Source organism: Osmerus mordax, chromosome 7, assembly GCF_038355195.1.
Source record: "Osmerus mordax isolate fOsmMor3 chromosome 7, fOsmMor3.pri, whole genome shotgun sequence".
Classification (NCBI taxonomy): Eukaryota; Metazoa; Chordata; class Actinopteri; order Osmeriformes; family Osmeridae; genus Osmerus; species Osmerus mordax.
This window is the reverse complement of record NC_090056.1, coordinates 7026708-7048001: the sequence shown is the minus strand read 5'-3', so window position 1 is coordinate 7048001 and position 21294 is coordinate 7026708. Positions and strand designations below refer to the sequence as shown.

General features: G+C 50.5%; 2 protein-coding genes across 3 annotated transcripts; both read right to left on the bottom strand.

The window, feature by feature from the left end:
- Window positions 1-111: 111 nt before the first annotated feature.
- On the bottom strand, window positions 112-7780 carry LOC136945298 (PHD finger protein 20-like). 2 transcript variants are annotated; one of them, XM_067239055.1, is made up of 18 exons: window positions 7704-7780; window positions 6583-6685; window positions 5938-6109; window positions 5561-5645; window positions 5302-5378; window positions 4973-5183; window positions 4783-4878; window positions 4579-4695; window positions 4419-4478; window positions 4028-4333; window positions 3789-3869; window positions 3587-3697; window positions 3061-3221; window positions 2870-2969; window positions 2588-2783; window positions 2167-2506; window positions 1666-1986; window positions 112-1574 (listed from the first exon to the last, which is right to left on the bottom strand). In XM_067239055.1, exons 2-18 carry the CDS (start codon window positions 6663-6665, stop codon window positions 1380-1382), a joined length of 2712 nt encoding a protein of 903 aa, XP_067095156.1. In that variant the 5' UTR covers window positions 6666-6685; window positions 7704-7780; the 3' UTR covers window positions 112-1379. The 2 variants fall into 2 exon arrangements, with proteins under 2 accessions (XP_067095156.1, XP_067095157.1); XM_067239056.1 differs by having other exon boundaries at window positions 1698-1986.
- A 162-nt stretch (window positions 7781-7942) lies between these two features.
- On the bottom strand, window positions 7943-20255 carry LOC136946260 (rho GTPase-activating protein 39-like). Its single transcript, XM_067240546.1, has 10 exons — window positions 20110-20255; window positions 17005-17406; window positions 12664-13795; window positions 11485-12112; window positions 10316-10414; window positions 10127-10200; window positions 9814-10013; window positions 9620-9711; window positions 9338-9507; window positions 7943-9218 (listed from the first exon to the last, which is right to left on the bottom strand). The coding sequence occupies exons 1-10, from the start codon at window positions 20121-20123 to the stop codon at window positions 9024-9026; spliced, it is 3006 nt and encodes a 1001-aa protein (XP_067096647.1). The 5' UTR covers window positions 20124-20255; the 3' UTR covers window positions 7943-9023.
- Window positions 20256-21294: the final 1039 nt, after the last annotated feature.

The window sequence follows — 21294 nt, the reverse complement described above, 5'->3', positions numbered from 1 at the left end:
AGCTTCTCAACCCCTCCGACTCGTAAGCTTTTTAAATAGCGTTATTCTATGTTCTGTTCTTGACGTCTCTATTTATTTTCAGCATCAGCATCAACAACAACCCACACGTGATTTGGAGTCACATTTTTTATGTAATGGAATTGTTTCAAAACATCAGTTCTGTAAATCTTTCACGATTGGGGGGTGGGGGTAGCTAGATGAGATAAGGCTATTAATGACCTGCTTATCATGCACAGATACCGATAACAGGGACTAGTTAGATATAACAATCTAGTCAGTTGAACTTGTTCGACCCAGACTAAAATGAATGTCCAATGAATCTCTAAATCTTTGTTTTGGTGTGGAATAGCAATCACAACTCGGCCATAAGGTACAGGCCTACTGCTGTGCCTGTACATACTGGGCCATCTGCTATACCCACCTGCCATACATACAGCAACACGCACACAACACTGACTGTCCTGCTAATCTCTTACGGACACGCCATTTGACTTCTGACACCTATTGCCACGATACACAATGACAAATTAAACTTCGAGAAAAATAAATTACTCATGGCAAAAACACAAAACATGACAAATATAAGGACACAAAATACACAAAACTTCTAATATGTAGGTAGCACAAATCTTACATGTTTAAATTATGCAAGGTACAGTATAAATGTGAAATCGGAGTTATCGCTAACCATACTTTTGTTCTTATGTGCAGCACAGTGGCTTTTACATCCTTGAAAAACCTACTACAAGCTTGTTTTGGTACATTCCTAATCTGGGACTGAGGCAGTTTCTGTGCTAACTTGGAAACTATAAAACACCTGCCAATAACAAAATATCTAAACGTAATTTAAAATGTTGGTATGACATTTATTTTAGGGTGGCAAATATCTTGTTTCAAGACTTAATCTTAAACCTACAAATTGTTGTTACTCATAACTGTAAAAAGCATTTCAATAAAAGTCTAACTGCAAATATGCTTAGGACAATCAATCAATTATCTAATTATATGAGGCCTCTTTAACAACATGTGATATCCATAAAAATCTATATTTCTTACAAAACTAAAGAAGACCATGGCCTTCATCAAATCTATATTCTACACATCCAAAACTCTACAGCAATATAAAGTATGAATAATAACCATGAATACTGAAGCTTATGCTAATATTCACTGGGGGTTCCAGTCTGTGTGGCGTGGAGGATCAGTCCACTTCCTGGCTTCCTCCAATATGGCTTTAAATAAGTGCTACTAACCAAGAGCATAGGAACGAGGAATGTACAGTGGCCACAGTTCAGATTGTTATCCTAACGCAGGTGGAGTGGAGGCCTGAAGGGGACCCTCTCCGTTCCCCTGTGGAGTTCAGCTCAATTACTGGATCTCTACACCCGTTTTACAAATGATACGTGGCAATAACATTGCTCAGTCTCGCCCCCTGGAGGAGCAACACAGAGAGATGCGCTGCACCGTGCCCAGATCTGCCAGCAGCCGTCTGATTCGCTGCTTGAGCTGCGGGAGGCGGGCCAGAGGGTCAGGAGGCTCCAGCTCTCCAGTGTGGTCCATCCAGCTCTCCAACACTGAGGGGGGAGAGAGAGAGGGAGAGAGACACCTCAGTCCACTTGTCTCACAAAACGGCCACGTAGGAGAATTGTCACCGTATCAAGTTACCCAGATCAGGAACAGATCAGACAGGGTCTCACCATCCAGCTCCTTCTCTATGAAGTCCATCCTGTGTGTGAGCTGGTTCTGGACGGCCTGAATGTGATCCAGCAGGTTCAGCTGCCACTGCTGCTGCTGCCCGCGCTCCACTGCTGCCACACAGGGGGTGGGACGGGCTGTGTCTGTGTGTGTGTCAATGTGTGTGCTTGTGTGCGTGTCAGGTTGTGTGCTTGTGTGCGTGTCAGGTTGTGTGTGTGTGGGATTGGCTTCTTCTGAAGTCTCCAGATGTCCTCTGTTCCACTTTTCCTCATCGACCAGTAACTCCTCTGCCTAAAAATAACACAAATACATTTAGCCGTAGTCCCAGTTCTGGAAAAGAGCATGCGTGCACCAGTCTCACTTAATCTCTGCCAGGTAGCTTACTCAACAGTCTCACAGTGACATACAGAGCGTAGGAGACGAGCTCGAGAGAGTCGTGTTGTCCCCAGGTCCTCGTAGAAGGCGGCTCACCTTGTTTGTGTGCAGGGCGGGGGTCTTGGTGGTGGCGGGGTATGTCTCTGCGGAGCCTCCGTAGATCAGATCCTCGCTGCGGCGGAGACTGTGCTCCAGTTCGGAGCCGCGCGTTTCCACCGCCAGGGCTCCTGGGTAGTACGCGGTCGTCTTCTGGTAGCAGTGCTCACTGCTGATGTAGGAAGTGTGGAACGAGGCAACGCCCGCGTCCTTGTCAGAGGAGGCGGGGAGGGCTGCTGCCTCCTCTTCAGGCTGGGCTGTGTGGACCGGCCAGGACTCCAGCCCCTCGCCCTGCTTCCAGGGCTGCTGCCACAGCCTCAGGTCGGGATGGGAGTCTGTTCTAAACGCAGGTACACACAAACTATCAGTTCACAGTGCATGGGGGGGGACCTCACGCTTGACCCTTGACCCCGGGACTCACTGGAGGACGCTGATCTTGAGCTGCAGGCCGTGGAAAAGGAGGAAGAGCTGCTGCAGGTCTCCGAGCAGCTGGTGGGTGGCCGCCATCTTGCTGGCGTTGTGTTGGGAGTAGTTCTCCTCCACAGACGACAGGCCGAACATGCAGCCACTGCTCAGCCAGTCGCTGTCGTACAGGTACCGGTGGCTCTGACGTTGCCCTGAGGAAGCCCACGGATCACAAACACGTTATAGGCCTAGGCCTACACACAGTGTAGTTAGCGCACACGCACCGTTTGTTTCTTACCTGCCATCTCTCTGCAAGCATAGCAAATGTATATCTCAGGGACGTTGTCCTCAAACAGGCCCATGCACGTGCCATGCTGCCAGCACAAACACTGGTCACACTGGAACACACAGTTACCATGATGACATATTGCTACTCGGCAAGGTTGGCATGTGTGATTGCGTGTGTGCGCGTTGTCCTGTGGGCTTCACCTGAATCATGAAGTCGTTCTCTTCTTCGACCTCACACACACAGCGCACCATGTCACAGTCGTGTGTTGCTGTGGTGACACTCTGCTGAGACACGGGTGTGGTCACATCCAGCTCCTCCTCGCTCCACTCAGCGCTGACTGTTGAACAATCACTGTCTTCCTCTGTCGGGGGGGGGGGAAGAAAGAAACATGGACCAATAGGATTTTGACAAACCACCAGGAAGTCCAATAACACACAGGTAGACAAGAGCTTGTATGGACCTACACCCGCTGGCTTTTGAAGACCCACAACCTTGTTATAGCAAGTATGTAAGCAAGACATGGCTGGGCTGACAGCCTAAAAACACAGTTTGGGCCTGATGGAGACCTCATTCATACACCCTGCCTACAAAATGTTGGTCACAATTAAAGGAATATAATCGGTCTACAACAGTAATTGTACGGTTCTAGCAGTTACAGTCTGGTAATAGGGCAGGAGTGTGTGTGTGTGTGTGTGTGTGTGGGCTGGGGGAGGTGGGGGTACCCACCATCAAGGTAGGCATCGTGTTTCAACCTGGAGGTCAGAGGTGAAGGTGTGTGTGAGAGGCGGGGCTGGGGAGAGGATAGAGTGGAGCCTTGGTTTTCACTGCGGGAATTTTCTGTCGGAGGGAACGACAGGATTGGTCAGCCACACAAGCAGGTGTACGCACACACACACACTTACACACACACACAAGCTCACACACACACCTGACTTGGACCTCTTTTTCTTCTTCTTCCTCAGCACGACACGGAGGAAGTTTCTATCTCTCTTCTGTTTGACCTTCAAACCTAGAAAATAGAGAAACAGCCAGACGGTCGGTAAATAACAGTCAGCATGAGTGTGTATGCAGCCCGACGAGTGAGACGGACTTCCGGTCCGGAATATTCCAGTCAGACTAAAGTGGCCCTGCTTGCTCTCCATCTAAACATGGCTCTGGGTTCCCAACCTGGTTCCGTGGTGCTCAACTCTCTGTCGTCGTGCGGGTGGTTGTTGTTCTGCTGGTTCTCCTTCCGCCTCTCGCTCAGGAATCCCCGCCCCTCCGACAGGGCGTGAGTCCTCGTGGGCGTGTCCTGGCCGGCCGCCTGCAGCCCACCGGCCGGCTGGTCGTCTTCGTGATAATACTTGACGTGGTAGTGCAGCAGGGACGCCTTTCTGAAGGACTTGGTGCAGCCCGGAGCCTGACACTTGAAGGGGTTGTGGTCCAGCTCAATGGACAGGATGGGAGGCGGCTGGTTTTTAATCACTCTGTACACTGGAGAGAAGAGGAACGTTCAAATCACTGGGTGTGTTTCGGGGGTTTGCGTCGGACGTGCGTGTCATAGTGCGGCTGCACTTACGGGGTTCTCTGCTGTACTTGTGTGTGGTTGGCAGGTGGACTTGGCGCTTCAGTACAGTCTCTGTTGTGGCAAAGATATGAGTCAGTACTGTAGAGTCAGAGAGGGGGGGGGTGGAGTCAGTAGAATCAGAAGGGGAGGGAGTCAGTACTGCAGTACCGACCTGTGTCTGGCGAGGCTTCAACAGAGGCCTGGATGTCTGTCTGAGAGGCGCTTAACACTGAAGTTCCTGGGACCGCCTCTGATCTAACCTGCTGAGTTTGGGATCCACTGCTTCTGCCTGGGGAAGGAGGAGACCAGATAAATAAATAAACAGCAGGCGATGGCGGACAGCCACGCAGAAAGGCAGGCCTGAAGACAGTCATACCTCGACTGCTGCCTGGCCTCTTCCTCTTGGTGCTGTAGAGGAGTGATGAGGAGCCCCTCCTCCTCTTCCTGGGCTCCGTTCTGCTTTGCTGGGACCCTGGGGAAAAGGGATGACAACGTCGGCACATTCTATTTGAGGCCAATTAAAGCTCCCCACCTGGCACCCCGCTCTCCCCTCTCCCGCTCTGTACCTGCAGGCTGCGTAGGCTTGGCCGGTGGCGTGTTTCCTGCAACTTCCTCCCCCGGCTTTCTGTGCATGTCTTCTTCACCTCTCTTCTCCACCTCCACCTTCTCCTCACTCGCTCCGTTCTGCTCGGATGCGTCGCCCCCTGCTGGGCGAGTCTCTGTCTGGTCTGATTGATTCTTCTCCAGATTTCGGGCTCTCTGGCTGGCTCTTCCAGTCTACACACACACACACATCATTTGACATTTCAAATCCAAGCATTTCACTGTGAAGCAGACAGCGGGGGGTCCAGTCCCTGATTCAGACCCATCAATCACTCCAAATAGTTGATCGGACCTCTTTCTTAGATGACTTCACTTTGGTTGCCTTCACTTTCTTCACCACTCCATCATTGAACTTCACCGTGTAGGTATCTGAAGAAACATGTTCAGACAGAGCAACATTAGCCATTGTACTCTTTCAGAAACACGAGTAGCGACAGCCACACCAGATGAAGACCTCCGGACATTTCCCCAGTAGATGACATTGCTAACTGGCTAGAGGAGACTAGGGTTTCTAAGTCCTTGCTGACAGAGAGGGAGACAGACAGACCCACCATCTTGGTTGACCTGCAGGATCCTGGCTGGGTAAAAGCGACAGTCAGACCAGCACGCCTGCACACGCTCGTTCACCCGGAACATCTGACAGGGCGGAACAGCAGGACAGATCCTCAGTGAACACACACACTGTGATACCAAGCAAAACCCTGCAGCCACAAACACACCTCCAGGAGGAATCCTAGAGCTCCTCCTGCTGATGCTAACCTTCTCTCCTCTGATTGGACAGTGACTGTGTACTACCCTTCCCCTGACATCAGACCCAACAGAAGAGGAGGGGAAGAGAAGGCAGGAGATAGAGGTGATGGTGGGACAGTACAGTAGAGGGCAGCCCCTGTAGACTACATCATGTTCCTCCCCCCCTCCCTCTCCTCACCGGCGTGGGCCGGGGCTCCTGAAGCCCCTCCCTCCTCAGCTGGACGCGCTCCAGCGGCCGCAGGCAGGCGGAGTTCCAGTCAAACCACTCGTCATAGCGATGGCTCCACTGGCGGTAGTGGATCAGCACTTTCTCCTGCCCCAAGTCAATCTTCTCGATAGTGGCACAGTACCTGTGGAGAGGAGAGGGGGATGTGTTGTAGGGTGGAGTAGACGGCTACATACAGCATAGATCAGGAATGCGAGGGAACACACTGTGGTCAGTCATTAACAGGGTGACTCCAGTCTAGGTTCTGTTTGCACGCATTTATCAGCGAGCTGAGCTGGATGGAAAGGGAGTAACACCCGACAAGAAATAGTCCTCCTCCATCAAGAGATAAGACACTAAAATGGTCTTCTGCAAATTATCTGAGACATGAAGGTCAGAGAGCTCATTTTGAAAGTGAACACAGAGATACAAATGTATGTGTGTTGGTCTGGCATACTTACACTACATACTGACATGTACAAATCACCTTGTTTGTGCATCAGTTGAGTGAGAGTCATGGTGGTCATTTAAATGTAGTTTATAACCATGATACTATGTATAATACACTGACCCTTTGTATTCATGTAGGCGTGGACCACTAGAAAGTTTGCTACTCACCAATTTTTCTGGCTGTCACGAGCCTCTAACTGAGCCCCCACCTCAAACTGGATCCCTCGTCTCTGGGGGGGACTGTTAGTCATCCTGGCGACTTGCTTACCTCCTTGTTGGGGGTGTCGGGGTACAAAACATTTTTTTTTTAGACAAGATGCTTATTAAACAAAATTCTACAATGTAGGTGCATTTTGTCCACACAGAATAGATGCTTTGTTTTTATTCACCACATTTTTTCTATTAGAATGCTCCGCCCACCGGGTGCACCACCGGTATAAACGAACATACCCAATCTATGACAGAGGCCTGACAGCTGTCAAATGGCGCGCTCGCGGGTTTAACTTTTTCAGACAACAGACATCTGATGAGCAACACACTATATGTGCATTTAAATACGTCCCTTGGTTACTTCTTAGATTAAAATTGCTATTTTATTTTATTGATATGCGACTTTTGACATTTTAGGGGACAATATGCATGCACCGTAGGCAACCTGGACATGACTCGCGGGCCTCTTTCCCCAAATAATTTGTTATTATTTTCTGTCTATAAGTTTGATAAACAGCATGAAATGTATTTCTGATGTGAAAAAAACTCAGTTACAAAAGGAACAATAGTAGTCTGTACGCTCATGACCGCGGCCGCTGAAATCAAATGACCTGATTGGTCATAAAATGATGAAAGATTTTGATTCAGATGTTTCATTGGACACTGTTACTGTCAATCAAGCATCTACGACATCTTCGGCTGGGCCGTTTAGCTTTATTGCATTTAACAAGCTCGATAAAAACCTTTCCCGCAATTGATCTACTAATGGTAGTAAGGATACAGTGAAGTAAAGAAAAAAAAATTCTCACTTAATCTGAGCTGTGTTTCCATTTCCCAAATAAGATGTTCAACGACTGCTAAAGCAACGCAAGGTATACGTTCTAAAACTCCTTGCCAGGCATCCTTCACGCGTGTTGAAGTTTCTTGCTAGCTTAGCCCGTTAGCTAATGTTATCTATAAAATAAGCATCTAACGTTACCGTATGGATTGTACTGGAACTTTGACTTCCATATAACAGGAATATGGCTGCATTGAAATCAAGTATTAATAAATACAATAATGAAAGAACGATACTTTACCTCGTGCTCCCTGTTGTTTTTCTATGGTGTGTGACGCATGCACTTGCACGAATCCTTCGAGAAACGTGGGGCAGCTCGCGCGGACGAAACGAGGTGAATCGTTGTCTACAAAGCGTACTCACGCGCATGCGCGGAAACTACACTGAATCATTAGGGTTTCAAGATCGAAATCGTACATTGAGAAAGGAAAAACGCAAGAGAAAGAAAAAGCGATTAGATACCTGTGTCTTATCCCTTAAACGTTTTATTGTTACCAGTAAATGAATGCTGTGGCATGATTAATAACCAAGTTTATTGCTTTTTTAAGTTGAGATGTGTGCGTGAAATGTAAAATGCGTTTTTCTTACAATCCTCAAGAGGGCAGTAGAGGACAGTAGCCACAAACACTCGCCTACAGCGTTGAAGTTTTCATCTGACTTTCTTTCTCCGTTACTATGGACTCTGATCCCATGCTATTTCTTCAACTCTGCCGACTGATTGTGTTTATGTGTATGCGTGAGGTGTGCCTAATGTCACAATAACAGTCAAGATGCATTCTCTAAACGTAAGACCCTGTATACTGTACAAATATAACTCCAAACACACGGAGAGATTCACACATACAATGGAAATAAAACTAAGACACGTTTATGAATTCCTAAATTTACAAACAGGATTTTATCAATTACTCTTGAAATGAATGTATTCACAGAATCAAAATGGACATTAAAAATCTAAATATGTCACAGCAAAGTCACAGTCGCACCCTGAAAAGAACGCATTTACCAAAGCCATCAGTAGCGGTCAGGAACGGAGGGAGGGAGGTGTGTGTGGTGGTGGCGGGGAGGAGGGGGAGGGGGGTTACAGCAAAGAAAGGGTTAACAGCCAGCTAACCAGGCTCAGCACAACCGCTCATTACAGCTGCTTCTGCTTACACAGACACAGACACACACGCCTCTCATAGCCTCCATATGAGGGCCAGAGCCACACGGTTACCACAGCTTAAATGCAGCTGAGGCCAACCAGCGTCTGGAAGCCCCAACACAAGGTCTGCACACAGTAGCATCACCCTGCTTTCTCTTTCACCAGGACTACAAGGCCTTCGTGTCACAAACTACTATAATGTCCTATTGTTGACAGGCCAACCGTGGTAGATGTAAAACAGGCAGATCATACAATATCCAGTGGTAGGACGGAGAGAGACAAGAGATTGGTTCAGATGTCTAGTTGGGAACTGTGATTGGTTCAGAGCACCAGAGGAGACAGTGATTGGTTCAGATATCCAAGGGGACCTGTGATTAGCTGTGTGATGGGGGGGGGGGGGGGGGGGGGCAAGCAAGGTCATGTGATGCTGGTGATGTCAGTGGTGTCCAGGTGGACGATGAGCGTGCGCAGGAAGGACATCTCTCTGCGCGTGTTCTGGAAGATGACCAGCGGCTCATCTGATTGGCAGCGCAGGCAGTTTGGGGCCATAACCATGGCAAGGTTGTTGACATCCATCTTTGTCTTACTGACATTGACTGGCTGGGCAAACACCTGGAGCATGGGAACAAGGGGGGTCACTTTAGAATGCAGATACTGTGCGCATGTGTCTGTGGGAGGGTGAAGGGTTGTGTGTGCATGCGTGTGTGGCTGTGTGTCTGTGTGTGTGTTACCTGTAGGAAGTGGATGAAGTAGCAGAGCACCAGTCTGTTCAGTTCCGGCAGGGACTGGACCACTCGGACAGCAGACTCAGGGTCGTCATGGTTACTAATACAGTCCTGATAGAAACTCTGAGGGATGAGAGGCTCCTCCAGCTCCCGGTACCACAGTTTCAACAGAGACGCTGCCGACACAAACACACACACTCACTCAATACAGTCACTAGTGTTTGTGTGGCGTGTGTGTGAGAGGTCTGTGTATGTGAGGTAGTGTGTGAGGTTGTGAGTAATAGTTACCAGGTACGTTTGGGTCCGGGAGGTTTTCTGGAATGTTCCACTGGTCGACCTGAAGCTTCAGAGCATTGACCTCATCAATGTCCCCTGGAACCCTGCAGAGCACACACACGCTCTTACTACCTCAGCTAGCGAAGGGGGGACAGTAGGTGTGTGTACAGAGGTCAAGGTCCATGTCTGTGTGTGTGTGTGCAGACCTGAAGATGCCCTCCGTGTGCGCCCCCCCGAGGGCCAGGACGGCCAGGGAGAGCTGGACCTGCACCCAGGGCAGGCGGCGCTCAGGGTAGCTGAGGGCCTGGCGCTCCATCACCTCCTCCAGGGAGGAGCCGAACAGAGAGGGGGTGACGATGGCCCTGCGGCCCTGACACAGCTCCTCCAGGCTGGGCTTCCTCAGGCCCTGTAGTGGGGGCAGGGGTGGAGGTACTCTGTAGACACACAGACTTTTGCAACATGTAGCATCCTGTCCCGCCCACTATACTCCCCCCCATGTGACCTCCATCCTCCCCTCACCTTCTTGCCTCCTGTGAGTGCCACCTTCTGCAGCTTGCGGTAGCAGTACTTTGCATAAGTGCTGATTGGTAGTCCTGTCAAGACAACAATAGAGGGTATTATGCAAACACACACACACGCACACACAACCACAGACTATCGGAATCTTTGCCGCAGCACTAAGGAAGGTGTGTTGCTGTGGAGACTCACCCTCCTCTTCCTCCCCCTCAGTGTTCTGTTTCCTCTTCTTCCTGGACTTGGAGTTCTTCTTACTCCTCGCGTCCTCCTGCTCCGCCATGCGCCACGTGACTGAGAACACACACCAGTTAACTCACACTGTCTCTAACACACCAGTATGGTTAACTCACACTGTCTCTAACACACCAGTATGGTTAACTCACACTGTCTCTAACACACCAGTATGGTTATCTCACACTGTCTCTCACACACCAGTATGGTTAACTCACACTGTCTCTCACACACCAGTATGGTTAACTCACACTGTCTCTAACACACCAGTATGGTTAACTCACACTGTCTCTCACACACCAGTATGGTTAACTCACACTGTCTCTAACACACCAGTATGGTTAACTCACACTGTCTCTAACACACCAGTATGGTTAACTCACACTGTCTCTCACACACTGCCATGCTCGCATTCAGGCACATCCTCGAACACACACCCTGACCTCTACGGCCTCTAGAAATGAAAGACAGACGACCAAGCTACAGAGCACTCTCACGGCTACTCAAGTGTGCACCCCCTCTGCTACCCCCCGCCCCCCATACACACACCCCCTGCTCTTTGCTGCTTCCTACTTCTCACCTCCCCACCCTCCTCCTCCCCCCTGCATCCTGTTTGAATTGGACCAGGTCCCAGGTCAGTGTTGTCTGGTTGTGTGTTTCTGACCAGCCAGGACATCAACAGGCCTCTGGGCTGCTCACCACTCCTTGAACTCTCTGGCTCTCCAACTTACTGTGAATCACTTAGGACCAAGGATAAAAATATACTTGTTGCGTGACAAATAATGTAATAATTAACCGCAATACTCATATTACAATGCTTAGGAGGTATGGTACAAACCTCCTGAATAACCATTTATTATTTCCTCGAAGAGATGCTAATCTCTTAGTGATGTGCAAACAAGGAATTTTTACATTTTGTTATGATATTTAAACTTTCCTCTCAGCAAAAAAAGTTCAAAAATGTTCCTCCACAAAACATGCTCCCTAACCCACCCTCCATCTAACTCCAATCCCAGAACTACAACTTTGCCTCGGTGTTATCTTCGCCGATATCTCAAACAGAACTGGTAGTGCTGCCTCCAGTCCCGCCTCCTGAACACACACACACACACACACACACACATACTCACTCATGTCGTCGTGGCTGGGCTCCATGTGTTTGTGGATGTAGGCCTGCAGGTAGCGTGTGAACGAGGCAGAGGGGGAGAAGAAGGCGAGGCAGATGGCCAGAAGCTCCCAACCGGCCCGCAGGCTGGCCAGCCCCGGGTTATCTGTGGTCTGTTTGACCAGCTGGACGTACAGCTCGTCCCTCAGGCCCTGCACGCTCCAGCCCCAGGTCACCAGGGTCAGCCCCGAGTTGTGGGGGGGCAGGCGTCCGGAGCGGGGCGAGCACTCTCCCATGTACACCTGCACCAGCCGGAACATCTCACACGCCTGCTTCCTGAGGGCGGGGCCACAGCTCGCCAGCATGGGCTTCTTGATGGAGGCGGGACTCCAGGCGAGCATGCTGGCCAATGAGAGGCGGCGGCGGAAGAGTCCCTGGGTGTGCACGTTGAGGTTCTGGTTGGCCCATGCCTCTATGCTGCTGTCTGGGGGGGGCTGGCTCCGGGGGGTGTACTGGTACACTCCTCCCCCTCCTCCAGCCCCACCCCCCCTCCTCCCCCCCACCCCTTGGCTACGGTCTCTTGCGACCACCTGCCCAGTGACACCCTGCGGTTGGGAGGGTTCCATCTGCCCCCGGCCCTCCACACTTCCTGCCTGCAGAGGAAGAGGAGGGATTCGTCAGAAACACACCATACACACCTCTCTTACTTTAACAGTGAGACACACACGGACCACACTAGTTCATTGTTTGGACAAGGTCCCACATCCCAAGCCTGCCAGGGCGTAACGCCACATTGACTGCTAATTACAGTTAAATAAATCCTTGGTAATTATGTTAGTTTGTTTGACAAAAGAGCCACTATTACAGACCAGTCCTGCTAATCCCATCTGTCTGGTAGCCCACGAAGCCCTTAGTTTTCCGTTCTCGGCGGGAATTCCACGTGGACGGCTATAGTAATTTCCATGACTGTAGAGTTCAGGACCCGGACTGCAATGGTGTTGTTAGAACTGTGTGTAAAACTATGGACTGCGGCGCTCCAGTGGAATGTTTTGATTCTGCAACAGGAAGCTTGACGCTGCATTGTTCCTGCAGCAACAGGATGGGGGAGGTGGGGTCTCTAATATAGAACATTTCCTTAAGCCTGGAGCTATGACAGCAAACAAACAAACACACACACACACACAAACATACACAAACACGATACCTGACAAGGGTTCTCTGGTGAGGACAGGATGCTTGCGTCCAGCGACATCTTCTTCCCATAGGTCGGTTTATAACAGACCTCGCCATCTGCGGCCAGGGTTGAGAGGGCCGAGTCGTCATGGTTATTGGCGGAGGGGGTCAGAGAGTGGCTGCTGGACGTCAGGTTGTCCCGGGGTCCCCCAGGTCTGGCCAGGGCCTGCAGGCTGCTGCGGGGGGTGGAGCCCTCTGACAGCTGCGTCTCCAGACTGACCCTGCTGTCTCTCTTGGCCATCAGGCGCTCGCTCACCACGCTCAGCTCTCCACTGCTGCCCAGCGAGCCGGGCCGAGCCCCGGCCACGCCCTCCAGCGCCCGCCTCCTCCTCCTCACGCTGGGGGAGGGCCCTGTGGAGTATCCTGAGTCCTGGTAGGTCACAGTGGCAGGGGCCGGGTACTCCTGATTGGCGAGGCTGTTCTGTCGACTGTGGCGCAGCTCCATGTTCCTTCGGACGCTGGCCTCCAGGAGGCGCCAGGACGCCGCCTTTTCCAGGCTCAGCTCCCTGGTCTGGGGCTGGGGCTGGGAAGAGGTAGAGGGAAAAGCAGGGGAAGGAGATCCCCATGTTTCATGATCTGGGGCGTCTGTGGGCGTCTGGGGCAAGGGTGGTGAGGGCAGAGCGGGTAAGGAGGGCAGGGGGGGCGGGGAGAGGGGGTACTGAGGGCTGGGGTGGTAGAGGGCAGCAGTCTTACAGACGGCAGGCTCCACGTTCACCATGTGTTTGATGCACTCCCGTCCCGCAGGGCTGTACTCCGTGTCGGAGGGGTGTCGGGTGTGTCTGCGCGGGGGCTGGGGGGCGGGGTACTGCAGCAGCCTGGTGTGGGCCAGCATGTCCGGGGGAGGGTCTTCATAGATGGGGGGCTCATGGGGAGGCTCGTCGTAGATGGGGGGGGCAGCCTTGCTTGAGACGGGCGTGTGTTTTGGCTCCATCTTGGCTGGAGGGCGGGGTCTGTCACCGGGGGCGGAGCCACCAGGACTCCCAGGACGGACAAGACGTTGGGAACCAGTGAGGCTAGCTGATTGGTTCCTGTCCGCGTTGCTGACCTTGACCAACATGGCGGCCTTGGAGCCTGGGGCAGGCTGCCATCTTTGAGACGTCCCTCTGACACAAACACAACGTGGGATTCATTCAGTAAAGGTTGTGCAAGAAGTTGGGGAAGAAACAGTTCATCTGAAAGGCCACAACGACACAATGGAAACAAGCCCTGACTCAGCTTAACAAACAGGAACATACACGCACACCTACATGTACACACTTTCCAGAACTTTATGGAGTGTTTATAGGAGAAACAGAGAGAGGAAAGCAGTTTTTCCACATCAGCTGGCTCCACGGGGGAAACAGGAATTCAACAACTCTGGCAGCGTCAAGTCTGGTCTGCCAACTCAAACTGTCTATGACCTGGCTTAACACCACACTATACTACAGCATTCTACTTAGTCCACAACTGGACTAAGTAGAAGCCAGTACACACTACACTAAGCCAGTACACACTAAGCCAGTACACACTACACACCACCGCCCTACCCTAGCACACTCTGGCGCCCAGCCATGTTCTTATCACCAAAAAAAGAAGCAATAAAAGTTATTATAATAACGTCTAATCGTAACGTACGGACTTCACAAACATGCTTCTTAACAACACATCACTTTTTTCCGGATCACATTATTAATGATTGTTAACGATTCAACTATTTTGTATCCAGTTAGTACATTATCAGGTGGCATTGCATTATCCGTTGCTACAGGCCCTGATTGAAATACTGCTCCACTCCACTCCGATCACCTCGTCCTCCCATCCTCCTCCTGTTTCCCCCCCACCCCCCCACCCCGCTCTGCCACCCCCCTCCCCCCTCCCCCCCAGCCTACTGTGATGGGAGCATACAGACCTGTGTTTCCAGGCAGACGTCCACTGTGTGTCTACAGCTCCCACAGCTCTGCTGCTCCTCTATCCTACTCTGACCACAGACTGCCGCCGGAGAGAGGAGGCAGAGAGAGAGAGAGAGAGAGAGAGAGAGAGAGAGAGAGAGAGAGAGAGCGTGGAGGCAGAGAGAGAGAGAGAGCGAGGAGGCAGAGAGAGAGCGAGGAGGAAGAGAGTGAGAGAGGAGAAAGAGAGGAAGGAGAGAGGGGAAGGCAGCAGTAGCAGTTTCCTGTGCCTTACTGTAGCTGGAATGTTTATGCCTTCTGGTACACTCTGATCCCACTCACATCTCCCTCCTTCTCGATCTCTGCCTCCCCTGGCCCTGCCTCTCTGCCTTCCCCTCTCCCTCCTCCCCGGATCCCTCATCATCCCCAGCTCTTCCTGCCCTTCCTCAACACCACCACCCTCTCCTCTCACCCTCTCCTCAGCCTCTTTTCAACCTTTTGGAATCCCCATCTTCTTCTCACTCAGTTCTCTCCCCCCTCCCCTCCCCTCCCCTCCCCTCCTCTCTCCACTCCTCTCCCCCCTCCTCTCACTCCTCTCCTCCCCCAAGCTGTAAACACCTTGCCTCTGACAGTTAGCTCCACATTTGCTGTCTTTCGTCGAGGTGCATGTGTGTTTGTGTGTAGGATACAGGGACCAACATGGTGTCTATTATGTCCCAGGCCTGATGAGACAGCCTATCCAACAGCTCTGCTGTCCCCCAGAGGCATGCTGGGACCGCGAAGGGTCCTGAGAACAGACAGGGCTGTCCTGAGGGAAAGCCCATCTCTACACAGAACAACAGGAAGTACCAGCAGGCCTTCACATTCAAACAGGCTTCCCATGACTGGATGCTTTCTGATGCCAGTTTAACTGATCCGTAATCTGATTGGACAGATCTAATGCAAGTGTAGCAGGGGAGTGTTCCTCCTCCTTGTAGCAATTGACACACACACACACACACACAAACACACACACAGTTTATTGTTACTGGGTCTCTGAGAGTTGGATTAAAGGGGACAGGGAGAAAGAAGGACTAGAAAGAGCGGACAGGAGGGAAGAGACTTAGAAGACGGAGAGAGGAGTCTGAGGCCAAGAGAGGGATGTAGACATAGCTGGAGAGGGAGAGCAAATAAGAGAGAGAGAGAAAGCCGGGGCGAGAGAGGTTGAAAGAGATGGAGACGAAGACAGAAAGATACTGAGGCTGGTGGGAAAAGGGGGAGGAGACATTATAGAATAGAGATTTGTCATGGGAAAGCAGAACAGGGGATTTGTAATGACGATGGAATTCCTGGTTTGGAATGCATAACTCATACTCGATGTTGACCCAGTGTGTGGTAACGTTCTGGATCGAAAAACTGTTTCAGATGAGTTGTGTAGGGTGGGACACACAAACCCTAGTGCCTAAGCCTTGACCCCTGACCCCTGACCCTGAGCTGACTGAAACCGGAGCCCAAAATCTTTTACTCTCTCTTTCACTCATTTTCTCTCTATCTGTCACTCAATTTTCTCTCTCTCTCTCTCTCTCTCTCTCTCTCTCTCTCTCTCTCTCTCTCTCTCTCTCTCTCTTTCTCTCTCTCTCTCTCCGCCATCCTCACACACACACACACGCACCCACTCACTGAACAGAGAGTTGTGTGTGTGTATAAACCCGGCTTGCGATAGCTGTCAATCATCAGAGGTTTCTGGAATGAGACTGGCAGAGTTCCTGCTAGGCTGAGTCTTGGAGACTGTGACCATATTAGGCTGCTGTATCAGAGCCCCATACTGCAGCTTAACACACACACACACACTAGTCAGGAGTCATGTGTTTACCTAAGGTGCTACGCTGACAGGTCAGTGAGTATCATAGCATGGCTGGGTGACGAGGATAGTCAATGACTAACATACTGACCCACTAGAGCCTGCAGTTGTGCCCTGTTCTTAGCTGTGGAATGGGAATGTGTGTGTGTGAGCTGGTGAGTCGGTGTGTGTGCAGGAGACTCAGGGGTGAACAACCAGGCTGGCAGAATGTGAGGCAGGGTGTAGGGTGTTCACCTGGCAGACTGCCAGGTGGAGATCAGGGCAGTCCTCCTGCTGCTCCTCCTTGACTACCACAACATTTAACTACTGTGGAACCACCCGTCTGATTGGGTTGTTTCTACTTCCTGACAGTGACACCGCCCTTTGATTCTATCAGAATTCGTTTTTTTTGTTGTCTGGTCTAACCCTATCTCATTGGGTCATGTCGTCTTCCTGTCTGGAATAACCCTCTTTCATTGGTTCGTCTACTTTCTTTCTATCTGGTGTCTACCACGTCAATCCAAAAGTAGCTAGTGTTAAGTCCCTTACACGTAAAGTATGTTAACACACACACACACACAGACACACAAACGCACGCATGGTGTACCGAATGAGAGTGTGACTGTACCTGGAGTCTGTGAAGCCCTCCGACATGTCTCTCTGGCCTCTGGAGGGGGTCTCCCTCCCAACATAGCTGGAGATCAGGCTGGGGGGGAGGGGCGCGAGCGGGTGGGTCGGACCCAGGGGTGTGTGTGCGAGGATGCATGTGTGTGTCATGGAGCTCCTCTTCATGGCCTGGAGCTGGGCCAAGGGCAGGATGTCTCCTGCCAGGGGGCGGTGCCACACCGTCTGCCGGGTGGAGCTGTTGTAGTAGTAGAAGCGCCCCGATTGGCTGTCGAACAGCTCCCACCACTGGTTCCCGTCTGCCTGTCTGACGGCCACGCCCGCGGGCGGCTGCCAGCCACACTCACCCGACGTCAGGTTCACGAACATCCTCCAGCCCGGCTCCACCAGCTCTACCCAGTCACTGCTGACACATGGGAGATGGAGTTCAGAGTGTGCTGACAGGACTACAAACACAGGAGCAGAGTGGATCCAGAGTGTCCAGAGGCTTGCTGAGTCAGCGCCAGCAGCCTGTTTTCTTGTTGAATAAACAACAGGTGAGGCTACTGATGGATCAGGTATACACACTCTCCCACTCACTCTCTCACTTTTTCACTTTCTCTCTCTCACACTGTCTCTCTCTCCCTCTCTCTCTCTAGTGTGAGGGTGATCCAGGATCCCCAGGTCCCTGCTCTATTCCTGCCACCCCTGGTAACCACAGGTCACATGACCCACCCTCCACAGCAACAGATGACATGTTGGAGGACTGTGTGCGTGTGTGTGTGTGTGTGTGTCTAGGAGAGAACAAATCCTGCTAAGATCAAATAATGACTGAAATCCCCAATAAATACAATAATCCCCATGTTAAGAGAGGAGAGAGAGAGAGAGAGAGCAAGGCAGGGGAGAGGTGGTTCTGGTGGTGGGGGCTGGGGTAATAATGTGCTTTTCTTAGCAGTGTGCGTGGGGAGGGGGCGAGGGAGGGAGGGAGGGAGACGGGTGTCGAGTGTCCACAGCAACAGGGCTCACCTGTTCCCCTCACTTCACAAAATAAATAAACAGGGAAGCCGGCCTTCTGTCCAGCCAACATGGACCACAGCTCTGCAAGCAATTACCTGATTGGTCATGCCTTTCCTGCTTTGTCGTGTGCCTAAAAGCACCCCCCCCCCCCTCCACAGACACACACACATGAAAACACTAGCCCCTGACTACAAAGCTCTGCCTACCTATCTTCTATGTTTTTTAGCGACTGGGGAGAAGAGAATGGAGAGAATCAAACATCTCTCGTCTCCTGAAACAGGAGACTTCACAGGAGTGAAGTCTCACTCCACGCTACTTTCTACCCTTGAAACATACATCTGCACGATAACACCTGTTGATTCCATTCACTTTGTATGTATGTGTGTGTGTGTGTGTGTGTGTGTGTGTGTGTGTGTGTGTGTGAGTGTGCGAGCGTAGACAAGGCTCTATAGCAGGTTTTGACCCCATGTTCTCTCGTATGGAGAATGAATTAACCTTGACAGATGTGTCTCTGCAGACCTACAGGAGAACAGTGGAACACCATCCTCTATAGACATGGAACACTATCCCCAGACAACCTCTCCTGATGTGGAAGAGGAGGGAGAGAGAGAGAAAGAGACAGACAGAGAGAGACAGGCAGAGAGAGAGAGTAGGATGAAAGAGGAGAGGGGGGAGGAGGGATGCAAGGATGTTTCCAGGTTTTAAAGCACTACAGAGAGAACATGTGTTTCCTCCAATCACAAATCAGTGCTCCCACCCACTCCAGCCCAGCCCTCTCTGTCTCTCTCTTGTCCAGCGTAGTTCTCCCTGTCTCTCTTGCCCAGCCTAGACCTCCTGTCTCTCACTAGCCCAGCCTAGACCTCCTGTCTCTCACTAGCCCAGCCTAGTCCCACTATCTCTAGTCCCTCCTGTCTCTCACTAGTCCAGCCTAGTCCTCCCTATAACCCTGACTGCTCTCTCCCAGGTGTACCAGCTGTCTCTCTACTTCCAGAGCTCAAAGGAGCAGCAGGTCCAGGATCCCTGAGGCCCAGCCTGGGTACAGGGTTCTGAGTGTTCTAGCAGGTTCTCTGACATGGACAGACATCCCCAACACTGGGGATGAGAATCCCACATGGTGCTCTGGACAACTCTAACAACAGGAGGAGGGGGGAGGAGGGGGGAGGAGGAGGGAATGAGAGGAGATGGAGGGAGGGAGAAGAGGAAGCTATCCAATAGAACAGCTGGTACACCTGTCTGCTCAACACCTTACTGGTTTTGTAAAAGGTTCAAACTGTCCACTGAACTCTCAGGTTGAGCAGGAGGGGGAGGTATTTGTCAATGAATATAACATAATTTTGGAGGCTGAGGTGCATATATGTTTTTATATAATATATATATATTTGTAAATCCCGATGATTTATAAATGACATCCCAATGATGTCAGTTAAGAAGCACTTCCCACAGAGTGACACCTGGCAGTCTGAGCTGCCACCCTGCTGGGGGCTGCTTCAGGGCTGCTTCAGGGCTGCTGGAGCATGCGTAACAAGCAGCCCTCTGACTGGGAAAGAAATCTGTTCAGAAACAGAAACATGCTGGTGAAGATCAAGAGTGTCCTCCCCGATCTGACAGGCTGCGTCCTGCTCCGACCTCCGTCCTGAATAGCTGAAGCACTGACTAAGGCACTAGAGCTGTTTAAGACACATAATACGACTAGGCCTTGAAATGAATGTTGAGCATTTGAAGTTTCAAATAGTCAGTCTCCTACACTCTACGCTCAGAAAAGCATTGCACCACAAGAGCTCCATCAGGGCTGTACATTCGCTCAATGTCATATCAACATATGGGTCGCACCTATTGTGGGAAATTATTGGTGGTAATATCACTCCCAAGTCGTGTTCTTCTGGGGCAGCGATGGCTGTCAGTTGGACTTACAGTAGCCTGCAAACAAATTGAGACTCAACATAAAGTTTCTATATCTCTAACCTTGTTGAGCTTTAGCATTAGACCAAAACGTCAGTCAGCAACAATGTGTCGTTGACTCCGAGCATACAAACAACTAAAACTTTCACTCTGATCTGTCCACATGTTGCGTATAAATCTTCCATCGACAATAACTTGTACAGTAATAACTCACCTCGTCTCGGCCATTTTCCTTACATAGTAAGAACAGATAGTTGTGATAGGATCCGCGTACAGTAGTAGATTCCTGTCTGAGGCTGAAGTAGGCAACCACGTACCCCAGAGCACTATTAGTGTTCTACCGTGTCTGGCTGAGTCAGACAGTCAGCGTCCCCCTTCTCTCCACTCCCTCAAGCCTGTGTGACTGGTATGTAACCTGACCTCGGTACGGACCGCTCTGCACCACCCAGTGGCGGCCTGTCTGTCGGGCTCTCCCTCTGAAAAGGTTACCCGATGGGGCCATCTAGAGCCAAGATTGGAGAGTTACGTTTCCATCCCGAATAGCCAACCTGAAACCGCAACAGCGTCATAAACCAACACCTGGAACTATTCCGTCTCTTCTTGATTTTGTGTTACGGTCAACATTAACGAAATGTTTTATATGACGTGTAGCTCACAATACAGTGTTTAAACAACAACATCAAACGAAACAAAATTAGTCAATCATCTTATATTTTTATTCAGGCCTACTTTATAAACGTAATCAACAAAACGTAATTTTGAATTAAAAAATGTAGGCTAAGACGTCGCTGCCTTAAATGCACCCTTAAAAAGCATTTTGATCTTGGCTAGGCAATGTTATTATTATTTAGGCTAACAAATATGTGTGCTAATGGGGGGCTATTTTATTGTATTAACAGCGCTTATAATTGCTCCGGGACAAGACCAAAATTCGCCTGTGGATCGTATGAGGCATTCCAAAATCCAACGTTTACAATTTCGCAATTGCATTGGCCATACGTCTGTCTAGGGCTAAGAAGTCAATTTGCGAAATGCTAATACAGTGATTATATTAACGAAGAAATTAAGCATAGAGTACAGTATTACCTACATGTGGCCGGCATGAGATAGGCCTTACCCACACAGTCGCTCGTTTTAGTCTGTCAAAGCTGACGTCACAACAGCAAATTGCAATGACGTTGATATGTATATTGTAGTCAACCAAGAACGTACTCATTAGAGTCGGAAGGTAAGTGCAGAGTAGACCCTTTGCTTTTACAGAAAACAAGAAAAGACATAGAGCTATTGACCATGGATGCCACTCCTGTGAGTACTAACATGTATTTCAATTGATTATTATTAGACACAGCACGTTAGATAGGCTTAATAGGAACTGAAGTCGTGATGTGTATCAAATGCA